Source organism: Somniosus microcephalus, chromosome 17 (genome assembly GCF_052327205.1).
Source record: "Somniosus microcephalus isolate GS21.2 chromosome 17, FLI_Smic_1.0, whole genome shotgun sequence".
NCBI lineage: Eukaryota > Metazoa > Chordata > Chondrichthyes > Squaliformes > Somniosidae > Somniosus > Somniosus microcephalus.
In genome coordinates, this window is record NC_141003.1 from 39,961,327 (window position 1) to 39,980,935 (window position 19,609).

Here is a 19,609-nt window from a genome sequence, read left to right on the forward strand (position 1 = left end):
TGTCTCTCCCAATCCTTTGTGCACATTATTTCTCCTTTCCAATGTTACATCCTGGTGCCCATCCCCCTGCCAAATTAGTTTAAACCCTCCCCCTGCCAAATTAGTTTAAACCCTCCCCAACAGCACTAGCAAACCCCCACGTGAGGATATTGGTCCCGGCTCTATTGAGGTGCAACCCGTCCAACCTGTACAGGTCCCACCCCCCTCAGAACCGGTCCCAGTATCTCAGGAATCAAAAGCCTTCCCTCCTGCACCATCTCTCCAGCCACGCATTCATCTGCTCTATCTTCCTATTTCTATACTGACTAGCTCGTGGCACCGGGAGCAATCCAGAGATTGCTACCTTTGACGTCCTGCTTATTAATCTCTTTCCTAGCTCCCTAAAATCTGCTTGCAGGACCTCATCCCTCTTTCTACCTATGTTGTTGATACTGATATGGACCAAGTCCTCTGGCTGTTCACCCTCCCCCCCTCAATGTCCTGCAGCCACTCAGTGACATTCTGGACCCTGGTACCATCCTGGAATCATGTCTGCGGCTGAAGAAATGCCTGTCTGTTCCCCTAACTATTGAATCCCCTACCACTATTGCTTTCCCGATCTTCCGGTCTTCTCACCCACCGCTGGCCCCCCCCCACCCCCCCCTGTACAACTGAGCCACCTGTGGTGCCATGGACTTGGCTCTGGCTGTACTCCCCAGAGGAAACCTCACCCTCACCAGTATTTAGAACTGAATACCGGTTGGAGTGAGATACACGCAGGGCACTCCTGCACTAGCTGCCTCGTCCTCCTTGTCTGTCTGGCGGTCACCCATTCCCTCTCCGCCTGCACACACTTAAACTGCGGGGTGACCACTGCAGTGATGCCAGCTGCTGCTCAAGCTCCAAAACCCGGAAGTCGAGCTCCTCCAGCTGTTCACCGATCAGCTCCTTTCCTTGGGCTCACACCCTGATGCTCACGCTCCCTCTGGGCTCTCGGGCCTACCTTTATCTCTGGTCACTTGGAGGGGAAATTGGAAGTGATGATTGAGAAGTAGATGGATGCTGACAAACATATGAAAAGCAACATGTAAATGAGCAAAAAAATCCGAGCCCAAAGATGAAACCTTGGGGTACTTTGGAGGTGAGGAGAAACCATTGCTGGAGATATGCTGCCTTCATTGAACTGTAACCAAACTTGAACAGCCCTCTGGAGAGAACGTGGAGTATGATGGAGTGGTTGACCATGACACAAAAAACTTGAGAAATCAAAGACAAGAAAGGATAATGACTGCAGTTACAGTTGAGGAGAAATCACATAGTCACTTTGACTAATGCTGTCTTGATGCTATGGGCAGGTTGGTAACCAGGTTACAGGGATTGAAGGACAGAATTTTGGAAGAGATGACTTTAAAGCTGGGTGGCAACTATATATTCAATTTCAACCCCGGGAACTCGAGACACTTCCGCCTGGAGGGAAATAAGCAGTTGGCTACCCCTAGATACTGTTGTGCACCATCTTGTGGCTAACTTGGGCATTGCCGACACATGTTTGGGAAGACATTGGAAAGGGGAATGATAATACATTGAATAGGGAAAAGGTATTTAGACATATTTTATTTGTATTTCTGACTGGTGTATTAGTAAATTATACTCGACAATTTACTTTCTGTTGAAATTTGATCAGAACATTATAAAAGAGTTTTCAAATTAATAAAACTGAGTAAATAATTCTGTAATATAACTTTAGTTGTATAAATTAATAACTGGCTACCATTTTTCTAGGACAGGACAACTTTTCGTAGAATTATTGTCAAAAACAATGCCAGAAAGCGGAGATTGTATGAAGAATTTGTCAAGTCACTGCCACTTCTAAAATCACTAGAAGTAAGTACGGTGCATTTGTGTTTATGCGGATTCTGATTCAATGTTGTGTAAATAATTAGCTTTGTTCGAATACTATATTGAACCTACATTTTAGTGTTCTGTCCTTGTGTAAAAACTATGTATAACAGTGTAAATATACCATATTTATAATGTGTGCAAATTGCTGCAGTTAAGAAATCTGGAATTCCCAGCATTTTATTTTTGTTTCTTATTTTGTATTTCTTGATGTAGACAGTCCTTAGAGCTGATTTAAGGAGTAAATATAGAAAATATTTATGCACAAACTCCTAGGATGTTACAACTTACAAATCTATTGAGAATATGTGACTGGCAAAAGGCCAGCCTTATTTATTCTTATGTAAAGCGTTATGACTGATAACAGAAAATTCTTTCAAAATGTATTTGTTTCTCAAGTTAGGAGAAAGAATGAAAGTAGTTGACGTATTTGGAACCAAAATGTACAAGGATGGAGAACGCATAATTGCTCAGGTGCAGAATCTTCATTTTTTCCTTCTCTTGCTGTTGTATTTAGTTTGACCCTTGAAGCTGTTCACAATGGGTACAAAAAATGGAAGTCTCAAACCATTGGCGTGGTAAAATTAAAAATAAAAGCTATTTTACTGTGAAATTTATTTGCTTAAATAATTATGGTTAACAGTATTGAATTTTGAGTGGTTAAAGCATTTTGACCTAGGATTGAGATTTTTGTATGATTTATGATGAATGGATAATATATAACATGGCAGAAGTGTGAAGCGATACATTGTAGTAGGAAGAATGAGGAGCGGCAATATGAACAAAATGGTACAATTTTAAAGGTGAGTGCAGGAACAGAGACCGAGGAGTGTATGTACACAAATTGTTGAAGGTGGCAGGGCAAGTTGAGATGGCTGTTAAAAAAGCTTATGGGATACTTGGCTTTATTAATAGAGGAATAGAGTACAAAAGCAAGGAAGTTATGCTAATACCTTATAAAACACTGGTTCGGCCTCAGCTGGAGTACTGTGTTCCATTCTGGGCACCACATTTTAGGAAGGACGTCAAGACCTTGGAGAAGCCACAGAAGAGATTTACTAGAATGGTACCAGGAATGAGGGACTTCAGTTATGTGGAGAGACTAGAGAAGCTGGGGTTATGCTCCTTAGAGCAGAGAAGGTTAAGAGGAGATTTGATAGAGATGTTCAAAATCATGAAGGGTTTTCATAGAGTAAATAAAGAGAAACTGTTTCCAGTGGCAGAAGGGGTCAGTAACCAGAGGACACAGATTTAAGATGATTGGCAAAAGAACCAGAGGTCACACGAGAAAACATTGTATTTTTTTTTACACAGCAAGTTGTTGTGATCTGGAATGCACTGCCTGAAAGGGTGGTGGAAGCAGATTCAATAGTAACATTCAGAAGAGAATTGGATAAATACTTGAAGGAAAAACGTCTACAGGGCTTTGGGGAAAGAGCAGGGGAGTGGGTTGAATTGGATTGCTTTACCTAAGAGTTGGCACAGGCATGATGGGCTGAATGGCCTCGTGTGTATCATCCTATGAATCTATGATTTAAACGTAATGGTGAATGCAGTAAATTAGTGTCCCACTCGTAAAACTACCAGTTAAGCTTTGCAGGCCCAATTTCAGGTAAATTTAGTTTGTTCATGTTGGGTTCTGTGTGATAAAGCTATTAACATTGCTGATGACATGAAACTAGGTGGGATTGAGAGTTGTGAGGAGGATGCAAAGAGGCTTCAAGGCGATTTAGACAAGTTGTGTGAGTGGGCAAATACATGCAGATGCAGTATAACGTGGATAAATGTGAAGTTACCCACTTTGGTAGGAAAAATAGAAAGGCAGAGTATTATTTAAATGGTGATGGATTGAGAAATGTTGATGTACAAAGGGACCTGGGTGCCCTTGTACACCAGTCACTGAAAGCAAACATGCAGGTGCAGCAAGCAGTTGGGAAGGCAAATGGTATGTTGGCCTTCATTGCAAGAGGATTTGAATACAGGAGCAAGGATGTCTTACTACAGTTATACAGGACCTGGAGTACTGTGTGCAGTTTTGGTCTCCTTACCTAAGAAAGGAAATACTTGCCATAGAGGGAGTGCAGTGAAGGTTCACCAGACTGATTCCTGGGATGGCAGGACTGTCGTATGAGGAGAGACTAGGCCTGTATTCACTAGAGTTTAGAAGAATGAGAGGGGACCTCATTGAAACGTATAAAATTCTGACAGGGCTAGACAGACTGGATGCAGGATGTTTCCCCTGGCTGGGGGGTCTAGAACGAGGGGTCACAGTCTCAGGATACGGGGTAGGACATTTAGGGATGAGATGAGAAATTTCTTCACTCGGAGGGTGGTGAACCTGTGGAATTCTCTACCACAGAAGGCTGTGGAGGCCAAGTCACTGAATATATTTAAGAAGGAGATAGATAGATTTCTAGACACAAAAGGCATCAAGGGGTATGGGGAGAGAGCGGTAATATGGTATTGAGATAGAGGATCAGCCATGATATTGAATGGCGGAGCAGGCTTGAAGGGCTGAATGGCCTACTCCTGCTCCTATTTTTCTATGTCTATGTTCTAACATACATAACTGCAATTCAGTCATTGCACATTATTGTACTACCCTCTCTCTCCACCACCTCTGAATTATCCTCCTCTTCCCTTCATCTGTCTTGTTTTCCCCTTCTCCGTGCCATTGTCCTGTGTTGCGCCTCTCTGCTGTTTGACTCTAACCGTGGGTGGGAAGAGACAACAGCCCTGAATTTGCCGTCCGCGGAGTAGCTAAGGAGTCCGCCACCAGCATCCGAATGAAATCCGCACTTGCCTCGTGCGAACCCCCTTCGTGAAATTGCTTTCAGACGTGCAGAGTTGTGCGCAGCGCAATGGTCCATGGATCCCAGGGACGCACCGTTGTGCATATGCGAACCTGGGATGACTCTTAGCCAGTCAGGAAACATAGATGGGACAGCATTAATCTTTGCAGAAAGTCCACCTAAGCTGACTGTTTTATTTTTACAATTCCCACTGCACTTTCCAAAAGATTGCTAAAGCATTTTTCTTCAATTCGCATTCGTTTTGATAAATTAAACAATTTGATGTCAGGCTTCGACTTTTAAATTGCTATTTAAAAAAGCAAATTTTAAATAAAATGGACTGGTAAGATGAACAAGTCTGAAGTTTTACCTAACACAGTAAATTGAAGTTATTTTGAGTTGCACTGTTTAACTTAAATGCATAGATATTAAAGTAATTATTAATACTTTAGTGCACTTTAGCAGATAGTTCATGTTTCTGGTCTCTGGATAGGAACTCGATTAGGGTGCTTTTTATGGGCTGTAGCATAAACCTAGCTCAAAATTAATACAATTTTCTCAATTACCGTTCCCCCCCCCACCCCCGTTATGCTGTGCAATAGACTCCTGCGCCTGTTTGCACCAGCCGCAAAAAATTTTCAGGGTAATTAATGCACAGTAACGGGGCAATTAGCCCAACTTTCCACAACGTTGATTTCAATGGGTAGGTGAAACATGCGGCGTAGTCGGAACTTAGTTGGCTTAAGCGCATGCGGAAATCCCGAACTTGCGGTCAACTTGAGAGTACGCCATCATACCGACCATGAATTCAGGGCCAACACAATTAGGACCAATACAATTGCAATGGGGGGTTCCCTGTGGTTCCATATATGAATGCCCCCTTGTATCTCTTTTCATGCAACATCCAGTGTTTCATCATCAAAGGGGGCCAGTTCAGCCCACCAACCCTTGATCTTCTATTCTAGCTGTTCACACAGCCACATCAAATACCAGTCTTAAAAGAGAGCAGCAGCTATTTAAGAGGTACTACTCTTTTGATTCCTCACCCCCTTTCATTCATAGTGCTCCCCGTGCTTCTGAAAATGTGAAGTGAGCACACGGTTATTATTTAAACAAGCTGGACTTGCAGAATCTGGTGAAGTCAGATTCATATTTCCCATGCATAAGATGTCGGGCTGATGCAACCTATCCTGGCGCTCTCTTTTTCCAGGATGGTGTAATCAGCCTTGTAGTGCCTTATCACCCTGAAACTTCACACAATTTGACACGGCAAATTACTTTTTAAGCCTACTAACTTTTAGTAGGGCAGCACAGCACAGCTATACTGTGCCAGCAATGCCCCAGAATGCCAATTGGTCTCTATTCTGTGCAATGCCATGGGAGACCTGCTATTAATAAATAGTGTATTACACGATATAAATCTCCTCCCCCATAGGAGGCTGAAATTTAGAGCTGCTGGGTGAAATGAACCCCCCCCCCCCCCCCCCCCCGCAATAACTGCAGCAGTATCCAGTGGAGGACAAAAATTGTTTGGAGATTCTGTCGATGTTCGTGTACAGCAATCTGAGGTTTACCACCTATCTTTCCTTGGTTTGCTGTTTGAATCTGAATTTAGTGATGGTAGTGAAGAAATAGCCCAGTAACCAAATTTATTTTAAATCCATTACCATGTGTGTATTTTTCGAGGAGGAGGTGGTGGTGGAGGAGATCGATGTCTTGTGCCTATGAGTGAGCAGCAAGCATGGTAACAGAGCTGCAGCTGCCAATTTGCATGTAGAATATCTGGAACTTGGGCAACTTAGTTATTCAAAATGCTGCCAAACAATGCCAATGTGGAGAGGTGTCTTAAACATTGCCCACCTGTCCGCTGTAGGGGCAACTACCTGTGGCTGATAGAACACCCTTTACATTGCAGATATAAAACTGGCAATAGAGAAAAAAAATAGCATTTGACATTGGCTTCATGGACCAGCCGAACTCTTCTGACAACTGAGACTACCACTGAAATAGATGTGCTATACCACCAACGATGCAGAGGAACCATTTCAGTGACCTGGATAATGTGATTACAACACTATTAGCAGACAAATCAATTGTTGTGGGAGACTTCAATGTGCAATCTGGCCGGGGTGGTGTCATTGGTCTCCGTGGTGTTGAGAAGCAATCCTGCCATCTTTAGACATTGTTTTGATAGGAGCTTGTCATTACCAACAGCTGTCTGCCAACAGCTTTTTGGGGGAAAGGGGTAATGTGCAGCTAAGAGTAGTGGGCATTGGTCGAGTTGTGCTACCTTGCATGCTGTGCGGCCCAGAAACAATATTTGAAATTCAGGAGCCTTGTCCACCACCTTCCATTTTGCAGCGTTAGCTAGAGCAGTTACTAGCATATCATTGGTCACCCTTCTGTGCAGAGAGATCCATTGAGGTCTTCTAACTGCTTCTCTAATTCATCTCTTTCTTCCATTTACTACCACCCCCGCCAGTTTAACAAAAATTCTTGCTACAATCCTCAGTCTAGAATATGGAGCAGTCAGCTCACGGACCTGATCATGTAAAGCTACCAGGATGTTTGAACAGAGTGGGAAGTTTTCCTTTCTTGCTAGGTTTTTTTCCTGTTTCTTATAACAAAGGTGAGAATGACAGAGTTTCATCCTTTGGGAAAAGCCAAACATAATTTCTTTTGGAGTTAAACTCTGAATCTGTCCTTTTTTGTGAATATTCCAAAGATCATTACTCTATACTAATATTATCTGTCGAGGTAAGTTTCCAGTGGACAGTTTACTTGTGCTCTCTAATTTTGAACACTTTTTAAAAATAAATAAATCTTTGGTATCTTCATTTCATAAATTTAACTAGTAATTTTTCATCCTTCAGGGAGACAAAGCTGATTGTTTTTATATTGTAGAATCTGGAGAGGTTCGGATAACTATGAAACACAAGGTAAATGCAATTACTCAGTCTTTTAGAATGACAAATTAAATTACTAATCGCACATAAATGTGTATATTACACAGACTAATGTGTAATGCCTCATTGAAAACCATAGCGTCTCTACACTGTATATTCCAATGTTAACCCTATTCAGATGAATAAGAACATAAGAAGCAGGAGTAGGCCAATCGGCCCCTCGAGCCTGCTCCGCCATACAATAAGATCATGGCTGATCCAATCTTGTCCTCAACACCACTTTCCCGCTCTCTCCCCATACCCCTTGACTCCTTTGTAGTTCAAATGTCTGTCAATCTCCGCCTTGAATATATTCAATGACTCTACCTCCACTACTCTCTGGGGTAGAGAATTCCAAAGATTCACGACCCTCAGAGAAGAAATTCCTCCTCATCTCCGTCTTAAATGGGTGACCCCTTATTCTGAAACTATGCTCCCTAGTTCTAGATTCCCCCACTAGGGGAAACATCCTCTCAGCATCCACTCTGTCATTCCCCCTCAGAATCTTATGTTTCAATAAGATCACCTCTCATTCTTCTAAACTCCAGTGAGTATAGGCCCAACCTGCTCAACCTTTCCTCATACGTCAACCCCTTCATCCCAGGAATCAACCTAGTAAACCTTCTCTGCACTGCCTCCAATGCAAGTATATCCTTCCTTAAATATGGAGACCAAAACTGTATGCAGTACTCCAGGTGCGGTCTCACCAGCACCCTGTACAGTTGCATCAAAACTTCCCTACTTTTATACTCCATACCCCTTGCAATAAAGGCCAACATTCCATTAGCCTTCCTAATTACTTGCTGAATATCAGAAACCTGGATGATGGGGTGAGTTGAATAGAGGAGCACTTTCTGTACCTACATTCTTAATTTTCCACTCTGCAGCCATCTTTGAACATAAGTCAGTTAACATTCCCAGGTGAACCCTTTCTACAGCCTGGGTTTCTTCCAATTCTCCCCTCCCCTGCAGCCGCCTCCTCTCTTTTTATCTCTTTCTTCCCCGCCCCCCCCCCCCCCCAAAGAAAAGGCTACTTCATTCAAACAAAATTTAAGTTGTCACAGACTTGACTAATGAAAAAACCCTTGCTAATATTTTTGAATGTAAATTAACACATGATCAAGGAACGTAGAGTGCATGGAAGACTTCATCACTCGATCATGCTGTTCTTAAAACAGTTGCATATCTGTAATTCACCCTGACTATCCAATACTCTGTACGTAGCTAGCTTCATTATCCCATTACTAAATGCTCTGTCTTAAGTCTGAAATGCAATTAAGATGTTTGTTCCAGATGCTTAGAGAGCAACTGACAGGATCACTCACTGTTGGTCAGTTTTGGCTCTATCTGTTTTTAAATTGAATTTAGTTGATGAGATATTCATCTTAAAATTTCTATGCAGGGCTGCACATTTACAAAACATGTTTTGAAGTGGGATAAATGGTAGGGGACTTTTCTATAAGCAAAGTAAAAGAAAATGTCTAGTCTGGGGATTCAGGAGGAATGGGAGAAAACGGGCACGATAACCTCAAAACTTTTAAAACTGATCAAGAAGAAACACTGAAAAGCAACATCAAATGAAAACCCATGGAGTTTAAAATTAGATTTTTGATTGTAGATAAAATAATATAATTTAAAAACCTATTTTAACTTGTGTATTTAAAACCCATGAAAATTGAGATGATAGTGAATGTCCTAATCTGTTTCAATTAGACTTAACATTGGTGGAATTGCAGATACAGTTTAGAGATTCTCTTGGATTATGATACTGGTGTAAGCACTGCACTTTTCAATTCAGCAAAGTTGAGACTTCAGGATTAGTTCTTAATAGATTTCAAAGTAAATTCGTTGCGACAAAAACAATGAAATGATTTATGACTGTTCCTGATATTAGTGGACAAATGTTTAATGCATTGGTATGACCACCTTCTGTTCGCTATTTTAATGGAGACAGTTAAAATAAACTGGTTGTCGGTGTTAAAATGTTATACCAAAATGTTGGGTATCTATCTGCTAATATCTGCAACAGTCATTTTTTTAGCTTCTCCATTCTGCTTTGAACAAGGTTCATTGCTCTTAAAAGCAAAAAGTGCAGATGCTGTAAATCTTAAAACAGAAAATGTTGGAAACACTGAGCAAGTTGGGCAGCATCTGTGGAGAGAACGGAGGCATTTAGGTTTTGGGTATGGACCTTTTGCCAAAACTCCACTCTGTTTTGATGAGGTTCCACAGCCTAAATGTTAACTCCTCTGTTCTCTCCGCAGATGCTGCCTGACCTGCGGAGTGTTTCCAGCATTTTCTATTTTTGTTTCATTAAACTTTATTTACATATGGAACTAATGTGTTGAGAAATCATTTCCTTTTCGGTTTCATTCACTATAGGCGAAACCTGATGCAGATGGTGGAGTGGAAATAGCTCGCTGTTCAAGAGGACAGTATTTTGGAGAACTTGCTTTGGTAGCAAATCAGCCACGTGCAGCTTCTGCATATGCTGTAGGAAATGTGAAATGTCTAGGTAAATCTTTGACCATTTAAGGGGCATTTTAAAAATGGGTGGGGGATATCTAATGGTTTCCTGGTAATACCTTTAAATACTATTTATATTGAATTACTTCAGGTTTAAGTGAATGTTGTTCACAGAATTTCAAACCAGCATGAAATTTCATGGAATAAATTTAACCTGGATGTATTCCTCTTGGATGATGTAGGGTGGGTGGAGGCACTTGTGGAGTATGAACTCTGGCATAGACCAGCTGGACCAATTGGCCTGTTTCTGTGCTGTAAATTCGATGTATTTTGTTCAAATGTCAAAAGTTTTGGTGATTGGGACTACAAGTGTACATGAGCAGTTTTCCTTAACCATTGCTAAGTGTTCATGGTTTAATCATTGGTTTAAATAGAACGTATTTTACTGTCTTCCTGTATCTACACAACAACAACAACTTGTATTTATATAGCGCCTTTAACGTAGTAAAACGTCCCAAGGTGCTGCACAGGAGTATTTTAAGACACAAAATTTGGTCAAAGAGGTAGGTTTTAAGGAGCGTCTTAAAGGAGGAAAGAGTGGTAGTGAGGCGGACAGGTTTTGGCTGGGAATTCCAGAGCTTAGGGCCTAGGCAACAGAAGGCACGCACACCAAAAGTTGAGCGATTATAATCAGGGATGCTCAAGAGGGCAGAAATAGAGGAGCGCAGATATCTCTGGAGGGAGAGGTTGTGGGGCTGAAGGAGATTAGAGATAGGATGGGACAAGGTCATGGAGGGATTTGGAAACAAGGATGAGAATTTTGAAATCAAGGCGCTGCTTAACCGGGAGCCAATGTAGGTCAGCGAGCACAGGGGTGATGGGCAAACGGGACTTGGTGCAAGTTAGGACACAGGCAGTCGAGTTTTGGATCACCTCAAGTTTATGTAGGGTGGAATGTGGGAGGCCAGCCAGGAGTGCATTGGAATAGTCAAGTCTAGAGGTAACAAAGGCATGGATGAGGGTTTCAGCAGCGGATGAGCTGAGGCAAGGGCGGAGACGGGTGATGTTACAGAGGTGGAAGTAGGCTGTCTTTGTTGTGCTGCGGATATATGGTCAGAAGCTCATTTCTGGGTCAGTATCTTGTGAACAGTGTGGTTCAGCCTCAGACAGATATAAATTGCAAAGAGGATGCATTTTTTATTACAACTTCAGCATTGGTGTGAAGTGGTTTCCACTTTGTTGTGAAGAGAGAGACAGAAATACCCAGTTAAATTAGAGATGGATTTGGAGAGAAATAAAAAATGAATTACAATTACAAGTTATTTAAATTGTAAGTACAGTGACAGCAAGGTAAACTGCACCTGATTTATGTGTTGTATTTTGCTACAGCAATATGAAGATGATGTATTTTAACATTTGAGACACACAATATTTTCAGTGTAAAATGCATATTTGACTCTTTTCTCTTTTGGGGAATATGTTTTAAGTGATTTTAAAAGCTAGGAAGTTACTATTTTTCTAGAACTAATTTACTGTGTGATATATTTTCCCCCTGAGAGAAAATGAGATCAACTAGCTATATCTCTGAAGATATGCTAATCCCTATGTCAACGATTCTAAAATTGTGAATTAGGTTAATTTTTTTGTGTGCTTTCTTCGAGATAATTCCGATTGCTCAGTGAGTATGTGATATACCCGTTATGAGATGGGGTATATGGACTCGGAAGTTCCCAGGTTTAATCTCTAGTATTTGCAGAGTTAGCTGTTCGTTCTTGGAATGATAGTTGGGGCATTACAATTGCATACGTACAAATCAATGAAACGAGCAGAATCTGACAGACTGCTTCATAAATGTAACACAGCACCAAAAAGGCAGACATAGGCCTTGTGACACAAAGACAGTGTTACGTGACCGTGTCGTTAAATATGGGTTTACTGTCATTTTAAGGAGCAGCCATGCTTACTGGCATTTTAAAGTTTACTATATATCCTTTTCAAGCTAAAATATATTTGACGCTGCTGGGATAAAGAGATTTTAAGTATGAAAATGAAGTAGTTATACAGACCGCAATACAACTTTACGGGTTCCTGTTCCTTTCATTGGAAATTGAATCCCAGACGCATCCTGTTGATTTGTGAACTAAAATCTTGTACAACATACATCTACAATCTACCCAACTGGCAGTGCATTTGACCTTCAATAAATTAATACTAACTCACTATCTCATCTTCCCTGTTCTGGATCCCATGGCAGTGCAGAGAGAAGTGCGGGATTACCTGGATTTGACTGTATTCTGATTTAACGGGTACGGTAGCATAGTGGTTACGTTACTGGACTAGTAATCCCCAGAGGCTTGTACTTATGATCTGGAGATGAGAGTTCAAATCCCACCAAATTTAAATTCAGTAAACTAAATAAAAAGCTAGCATCAGTAATGGTGACCATGAATCTACCGGATTGTTGTAAAAACCCATCTGGTTCACTTCCAATGAGTCCTTTAGGGAAGGAAATCAGCTGTCCTTACCTGGTCTGGCCTATATGTGACTCCAGACCCACAGCAATGTGGTTGATGCTTAACGGCCCTCTGAAATGGCCTAGCAAACAACTCCGTTGGATCATCTCCTCCATTACCTCCTCGAGGCAATTAGGGATGGGCAATAAATGCTGGCCTTGCTGGTGACGTCCACATCCAATGAATAAAAAAAAAACTACTTGAAATCATTTTGGGAGTGATCAGAGTTCGTAAACACATCAAAAAGAAAATCTTAAAACAAAACACTAAGGAAGGGTTATACTGAAACATTAATCCATCGTTGGATGCAGCACACTTCAAACATTCCCTTTTTAAACCTTAAAACACATGTTTTGCTCTCTATCCTGCCAAAATGAATTTTACTGGAAATCATCATTGCACATGCAGTTGCACGGGCACTGGAAGCTGAATTTTTGGACCCGACTGGCTATTTCCAGTCTGGGGTTTCTAATTTATTCCACTCCAGCTGATCATTGATTTCACTCCTCCTATTTCCCCAAGCATGTGATATAGCTGGTGCAGACTGTCTCTCTGGTTACTGCACGATGAGAATGGAGCTTCCATCATGAGTGTTATAAACAAATTGAAACAACTTGTAAAATGATAGAATGTAATTTGGCACGGTATCTGCCCAGAAATGGGAGCAATGGTCCACATCACACATTACCATACAAGAGATGGGAATGTCAGTGTAGATTAAGTGAAACTCATTACCATCCAAATCCCACTTCCAATTTTGCTTCCAACCCGTGGCAATTCCTGGGATGGAAAGGCTGTCCTATGAGGAGAGATTGATTAGAATGGACCTATATTCTCCAGAGTTTAGAAGAATGAGAGGTGATCTCATTGAAACATCTAACATTTTTAGAGGGCTTGACAGGGTAGATGCTGAGCAGGCTGGAGAGTCTAGAACTAGGGGGCATATTCTCAAAATAAGGGGTCAGCCATTTAGAACCGAGGAGAAATTTCTTTATTCAGAACGTTGTGAATCTTTGAAATTCTCTACCCGAGGACTATAGATGCTCAGTTGTTGAGTATATGCAAGACGGAGATCGATAGATTTTTGGGCACTAAGGGATATGGGGATAGGGCGGGAAAGTGGAGTTGAGGTAGAAGATCAGCCATGATCTTATTGAATGGCGGAGTAGGCTCGAGGGGTTGTAAGGCCTACTCCTGCTCCTATAAGAGCAATGATCAGAAAAGTTAAATAAATGCAGTTAATGCAGTCATAACAGGGAACCACCCTCTTTATCTCACAAGTGGGTGCAACTTGTCTTGAACGTAATTGGTCATTTGGGATAGCAGTTGGGTATGACCGTATTTGGGGAAATTAAGTTTTTAACAGCTATTTATAATCAGCTTGCCTAGTATTTACAGGGCTGAAACAGGCCATTTTGCCCAACAACTCATGCTGGTTTTATGCTCCACACAAGCTTCTGTTGGGAGCAACCTAAACAAATACTTCTACAACTGCAATTTTCAAACACTACTAACTCAGTTTAAAACTATTTTAAAAACTAAATTGATGCATAATGTAGTGTCTCTAATCCTAACCACCAAGTGATCTGATTAGTTATGAAAGCCTCCAATCAAGAGGAAAAAGTTGATTTTTCTCTCCCCCGCTCCCCCCTCACCGAGAAGTGGACACAGATTGAAGCACTGAATGTCAGAATTAAAAGCTCACTCTTAGCATTTGTGCAATCAATATCGGCAATCCTGTGTTAGATGGGAAAATGATCAGCCAGGGTTCCTAGTGCTGATTCGTATGCAGTAGTTATGCTAGACCATGCATGTGTATGGATTTCGGATGAGGACAGGTTGGGGTTCAGTTGAGATGCCTGCTGTGGCCAAATGGCCTGCTAACTCTCAACTGTCTGGGCTCACTTGGAGAATGACCACTTGGCAGGACATTGGAGAGCTGCCAGCACCAATGGAACCATCTTTTGAGGAGATGGAGGAAAGAAAAAATGCAATGCTTCCTTTTTTAAAAAAAATGTAAGGTTTTCTTGCCTTTAAGGTACATGTGTTAGGTTTTATACTCAAATTTGGGGGGTGGGATGGCAAAGGGAAGAGCAGCTACCATGACTTTTTTTTAGCCAGGCACAAACTGATGCACAAAAATGGCAGGAGATTAATTTTTGTGTTCTCTCTACCATTTATTTGGTAAGTATTTCTCCCCTGGTAACTTCTCTCAAAGTTTAATAATCAGATCACAATGTGGAAAATTGAAGGGGAGGTCCTCCCTTTTAACATGCTGTTGTGTAACATGTTAGTGTACTAATTTCAGGAGGTATGTTTTTAATGCATTCTCTAAAATACTAATGACTGAAATGTAACTATTTTAATTTGGGCTGTGGGCTAAAACCTAAATGGAATGAGTAGTGTATCGTATTTTGGTTTGCTTATAAGACCAAATAGATGCAGAATATCTGCACCGAAGCCTTTTAAATGTAGCATAAATTCTTGCATTTTTGTGTTTGGCAACTCATTTTTTACATCTTTTTGCAGTTATGGATGTGCAAGCCTTTGAGCGACTGCTTGGTCCTTGTATGGATATTATGAAGAGAAACATTGCAAATTATGAGGAGCAACTAGTGGACCTTTTTGGAACAAATATGGATCTCACTGATCCAAGTGTATGAACAAGAAAAATCAAGGAAGTCATCATAATACATCATTGTGGAAACTGTGGTTTCCCCACTGAAAAGTGCATTTGAATTGTACAGAAGCAAATCATTTTTGTAGCTATCCTGTTTACTTATTTTCTAACCAAAAATAGAAGTAACCGCATTGCAGTATAGTGAGAACCTAGATTGTAGCCGTTACCAATTTTCTGAAACACAGGTGACTAAATAATAGATAAATATTTGACTGAAATTGTTAAATGTGATTGTCCATATCTGAAATTGTTTATTCAACAAAATAATTGCTGAGCAAAGGGTCTGCAGTGACCAAGAAAGGATATGAACATTTGACTTTAAAGGTGTTGATCCTGCAAACAGTGATCTAACTTAAGAGTATAAGTTAGTTACTAAACCTTATTTGACAGCTTGGGTCCTGATTACATTGAGATATCCCATGAAATATACAGGACATATATATCAGAATTGAGAGAATTTAACTGTGTTTGGTATGGAAATCTGCATCTTTTGTCATTCTGTAAGTTTAATTTTCACGCCAAAGTATTATTTTGTGAACAAGGTTTATTTATAGTTTTTGTTTCAATTCTGTCGTAAATCATAATAGAATGAAAATTCCAAAAATGAAAAATGTGCGAACATGTTTCACCAAAGAAAAATGTGTATGGTGAGAGATAATTCAAAAAAAAGTCTCTTTATTCCTAAACTTAGTTTTATAGAAAAGTCTGTTAACTAATTTACTTTTTCCCTGCTTTTTGAAGTCTCCCACCCTTGTATGCAGGACTTGCTGGAAAGATAAGTAAATACAGCCATGTGATGTGCTTTGAATCTGATTTTGTGGTAAAAGTTGCATTGAGGCGATAATTAAATAATTAATTCCTTTCTGCTGTGGAGCATGCAAGTAATTACCAGTACAGCTGACCCAAAGGCCTGATTCAGAACTGTTAACCCATTTGATCTGTGGCCTTGAGTTTGAATGCCAGCCTTTGCCACTGCATGGGGGCAGGCAGGGGGGAATTCTAAAATCTTTTGCCATCATGCTATGCACATTGTGACCATTTTATTCTAATCCAAAATAGAAATCAAGTTCAGTCCAATATAATTCATCATCACAATACAAGGAATGTTTTAAAGTGGCTGTTTGTAGAGAGCATCTACGTAGGCCTTTACTTTTATCTTTAGATAAATTAATTGCATTTATCTAGAATGTTTTGTCAGATTTAACACTGATCACAAAATTGCACATTTAAAAAGTAGCCGAATGCTAAAGACTGTTTACTAAGGCTAATTATTTGATCAAGCTACATGTAGTAATGTTGTACTCTACCGGAATTATAGTCTGTTTTTTAAAAACCCTTTGGCACTCTTATGTTTTCTTGAGTACATTTTTAGAAGACATTTATGCATCTAATAAAATATGGACTTATTTAAGAAACTCTTTTGTAATTTTTATTGAACAATAGTGGATAGTGTGCAGTATCAATAAGTATTAAAAGGGTTTATCTGTTACAAGCATTTACCATTCTAAAGACACGACAGCATATAACTGTTAATCCCCTTTGATTCTGTTTGTAAATTAAAAATTGATCCCTTCTATAATTTCAATGTTCATACAAAGTCTTGTGACCAACATAGACTTCAGTAAAGTCATTGTATGGTTGCAAACAAAATCCATTTCCCTATTGAGCGTTACTGCGAGGGAAAGAAAGTTTAGTAAACTATAGATTCCTGTGGTGTTGCTCATAGGTAGTCTTGGGTCTGGAATGACCAATTTAAGTAGGTAACACTTTTGAATAAACCTCTCTGTAATACAGGATGCAGCTCTTTAACTTCACTGACCACCTGTTTAGGGACTGGGACCCCAAAATTGCTAGGTCATTCTGGCAGACTCCTGCCATAACTCCAGTGGGAGACTGGTGGAACTGCTGCAAAGTCAGTCAGTCAGTCAGCCTAGATACGCCTGCTCCCAGACTTGGAATGGAGCTTTATGTAGCCTTGGCAGGGGTGGAACCTCGACCCACCCCAGACAAGGCCACTTATGCGGAGGGGGGTTGGCTTAGAGTTCGGACTTCCTACATCCCTGGTGCAAGTTTGAAGGCCAGTACGTTAAGTGTGAAGAGGTGTACCAGCCTCCTGCTTTGGGGGGAGAAGGGGTATCCAAGTTGGGATTTGGACCCCACAGGATTGGTGGGAGTGAGGGGAATTTAAAAAAAAAAAAAAAACCTCAAAGCAGCCCTGATGTAGGGCCAGCGAGGCCATGATCCACAGTATTACAAGGGAACTTGGCACTTGCTCGGCCTGCCCTCCCGAGCTGGCCAATTTCCATCAATGCTTCTCTCATCTTTGGGTGGGGATTCTGCAGATGCTCTCCGCCCCCCATGATGCCGAAGGACTGCTCCTGGAAACTTCTCCCCTGACTGAGTTTCAGCAGTGTCAGCAGCATATCCAATTCCAATGTAAGTACTAGGTTTGTGGCCCATATATTTTATGGGCTTGGGTTTTTATAGCAATGACTAGAAAATGTGACATTTTTAGAAAATATCATACTGAGTTACATCTTTGGGTGCATTTACACAATAATGCTGGCACCGATACAACACTAAAGTGGTAGTGTAAATCCAGTGTTGAGCCCTCGCCTGACTCTGGAGAGAAGCATTGTGAGATTCCCCGATTTACTGCTTCAGTTTGTCCCATAATGTGGATGAAGCTGCTTGCACTATCCAAATGTTTAATTTAACTCCAGGAAGAGGAATTCTGCACATGTATATAAACACATCTAAATAAAAGAATTGAAGTTTCAGTGTAAACAAGGTGCTGCCTGGTGGATGCTTGTACTGTTCTCAGACTGGTAGCTGCTATCTAAATGTACCCCATCCTTGTTCACCATGGTACTTGGCATCACCAGAAAATTTTACTTGTTTAAAGCAAGACTTTTTACTCACAATCTTCCTCCAAACTTGAATAATGGTAGTCCTTCCAGAACTTGCCAAAATTTATCCTTTTATGTTTATCTCAGCCTTCAAAACCAAGAAATCTGCCTGGTGTAACCATTAATTTACAATACAAAATATCAATACCTGCTCTGAATCATTCCTAGCCAAATATTTCCCTGCTCAGTGACTTTTCTCCTTGGATGTATTTATGTTCCACCATCGTGTAGTTGCAGAAGATCATCTAGTGATTATATATAGTTTTTGCTTTCAAAGTTGTTTTAAAAGTAAGAGTTCTTGATGTTTTGTACAAAAAAAGCAAATCACTGCTTAAAATGTTTTTCCCTTTTAGGTAATAAGGTCCTAAGTAATTCTTTATGCACAGGTGGGGATGGGGCTTACAAACTGCAAGTCCTGGCATTCTGTATGTATACCCAGTATTCCTGTCTTTTTTTACAAAATGGGTTTGCTGTGGCCTGCAACCTTGAGTTTCTTCAGCTGACTGGGCCTAGGAAGTTGCAAAAACTCAAAGATCAGACTTCTCACATTGAACAGGCCTCTGATGAAAGAGAGACATTTCTAATGCAACATGCCATTGTTTTAGCAACCATAATCTTTTGTATTAGGTTCTCAGTTTATTGTTTCAAGCAAAATAATGACCAAAAGGATCTTCAATAAAATATGTGAGCAGTTTAATTGGTTCACAACCTTTTGGTAGATTTTGCTGATGATTCAGTGGTTGTTTTTATACATCCTTTGTAGTTTTTGCTATTTGGAAGTTTATGTATTCACTTTGCCATCAGGCCTGTGCTACTGGTGGCTCCATGCTGAAGCTAGTGACTAGTCCCATTCTCCTGCTTTTTCCTTAAATCTTAATATTTTTCTTTCTTTTAGCTCTCTCAAACATTGTAATTGAATTGGCTTCAACAGCCACTTGATGAGGCATTTTATATTATTGTTTCTAGTACGAATTAACAGTAAATTTAGGTTTTTTTTAAGATGGGGGGGGGGGGGAGGAAACACTCCCTGCTATTAGGAGGCATAGAAGTCAACAGAGCCCTTTCCCAAGATCACCTTTTACTTTGTAATTGCTCGACCTCAAGCAATTACAATGTATAAATAGATATCTATATTAAGATAGATAATGGATCTCTCACGGGTAATCTGACACGTGATGTTTAGCTGCTAACCTGCTTTGAATAAGTAAATCCAGATAATTATAGCTATTTATAAACTTCTGAGGGATAGAGATTAAGTACGTGAAAGTCTGAATAGAAAATCCAAATGTTAAAGGTATAAAATCAGTGATGCATTGAGAAGGTTCCTGGGGTACTGCTGAAATTGTTTTTATTAATGGATTGTGGATAATATTTAGCACTTATGCTTCATAACCAAAATATTTTTAATTGAAATAGGAAAAAATGG

The 19,609-nt window shown here is 40.4% G+C and overlaps 1 protein-coding gene across 4 annotated transcripts in view; it reads left to right on the forward strand.

Annotated features, from left to right (window-relative positions):
* LOC147105665 (cAMP-dependent protein kinase type II-beta regulatory subunit-like) overlaps positions 1-16,689 on the forward strand; it is a 334,744-nt gene extending 318,055 nt beyond the window's left edge. For all 4 annotated transcript variants that reach the window (XM_086010222.1, XM_086010224.1, XM_086010223.1 and 1 more), the window contains 5 exons: positions 1,762-1,863; positions 2,278-2,352; positions 7,544-7,609; positions 9,998-10,130; positions 15,124-16,689. In XM_086010222.1, the coding sequence (XP_085866348.1) occupies positions 1,762-1,863; positions 2,278-2,352; positions 7,544-7,609; positions 9,998-10,130; positions 15,124-15,257 (510 nt within the window). In that variant the 3' untranslated portion in view covers positions 15,258-16,689. The remainder of the gene's footprint in view (positions 1-1,761; positions 1,864-2,277; positions 2,353-7,543; positions 7,610-9,997; positions 10,131-15,123) is intronic.
* Positions 16,690-19,609: the final 2,920 nt, after the last annotated feature.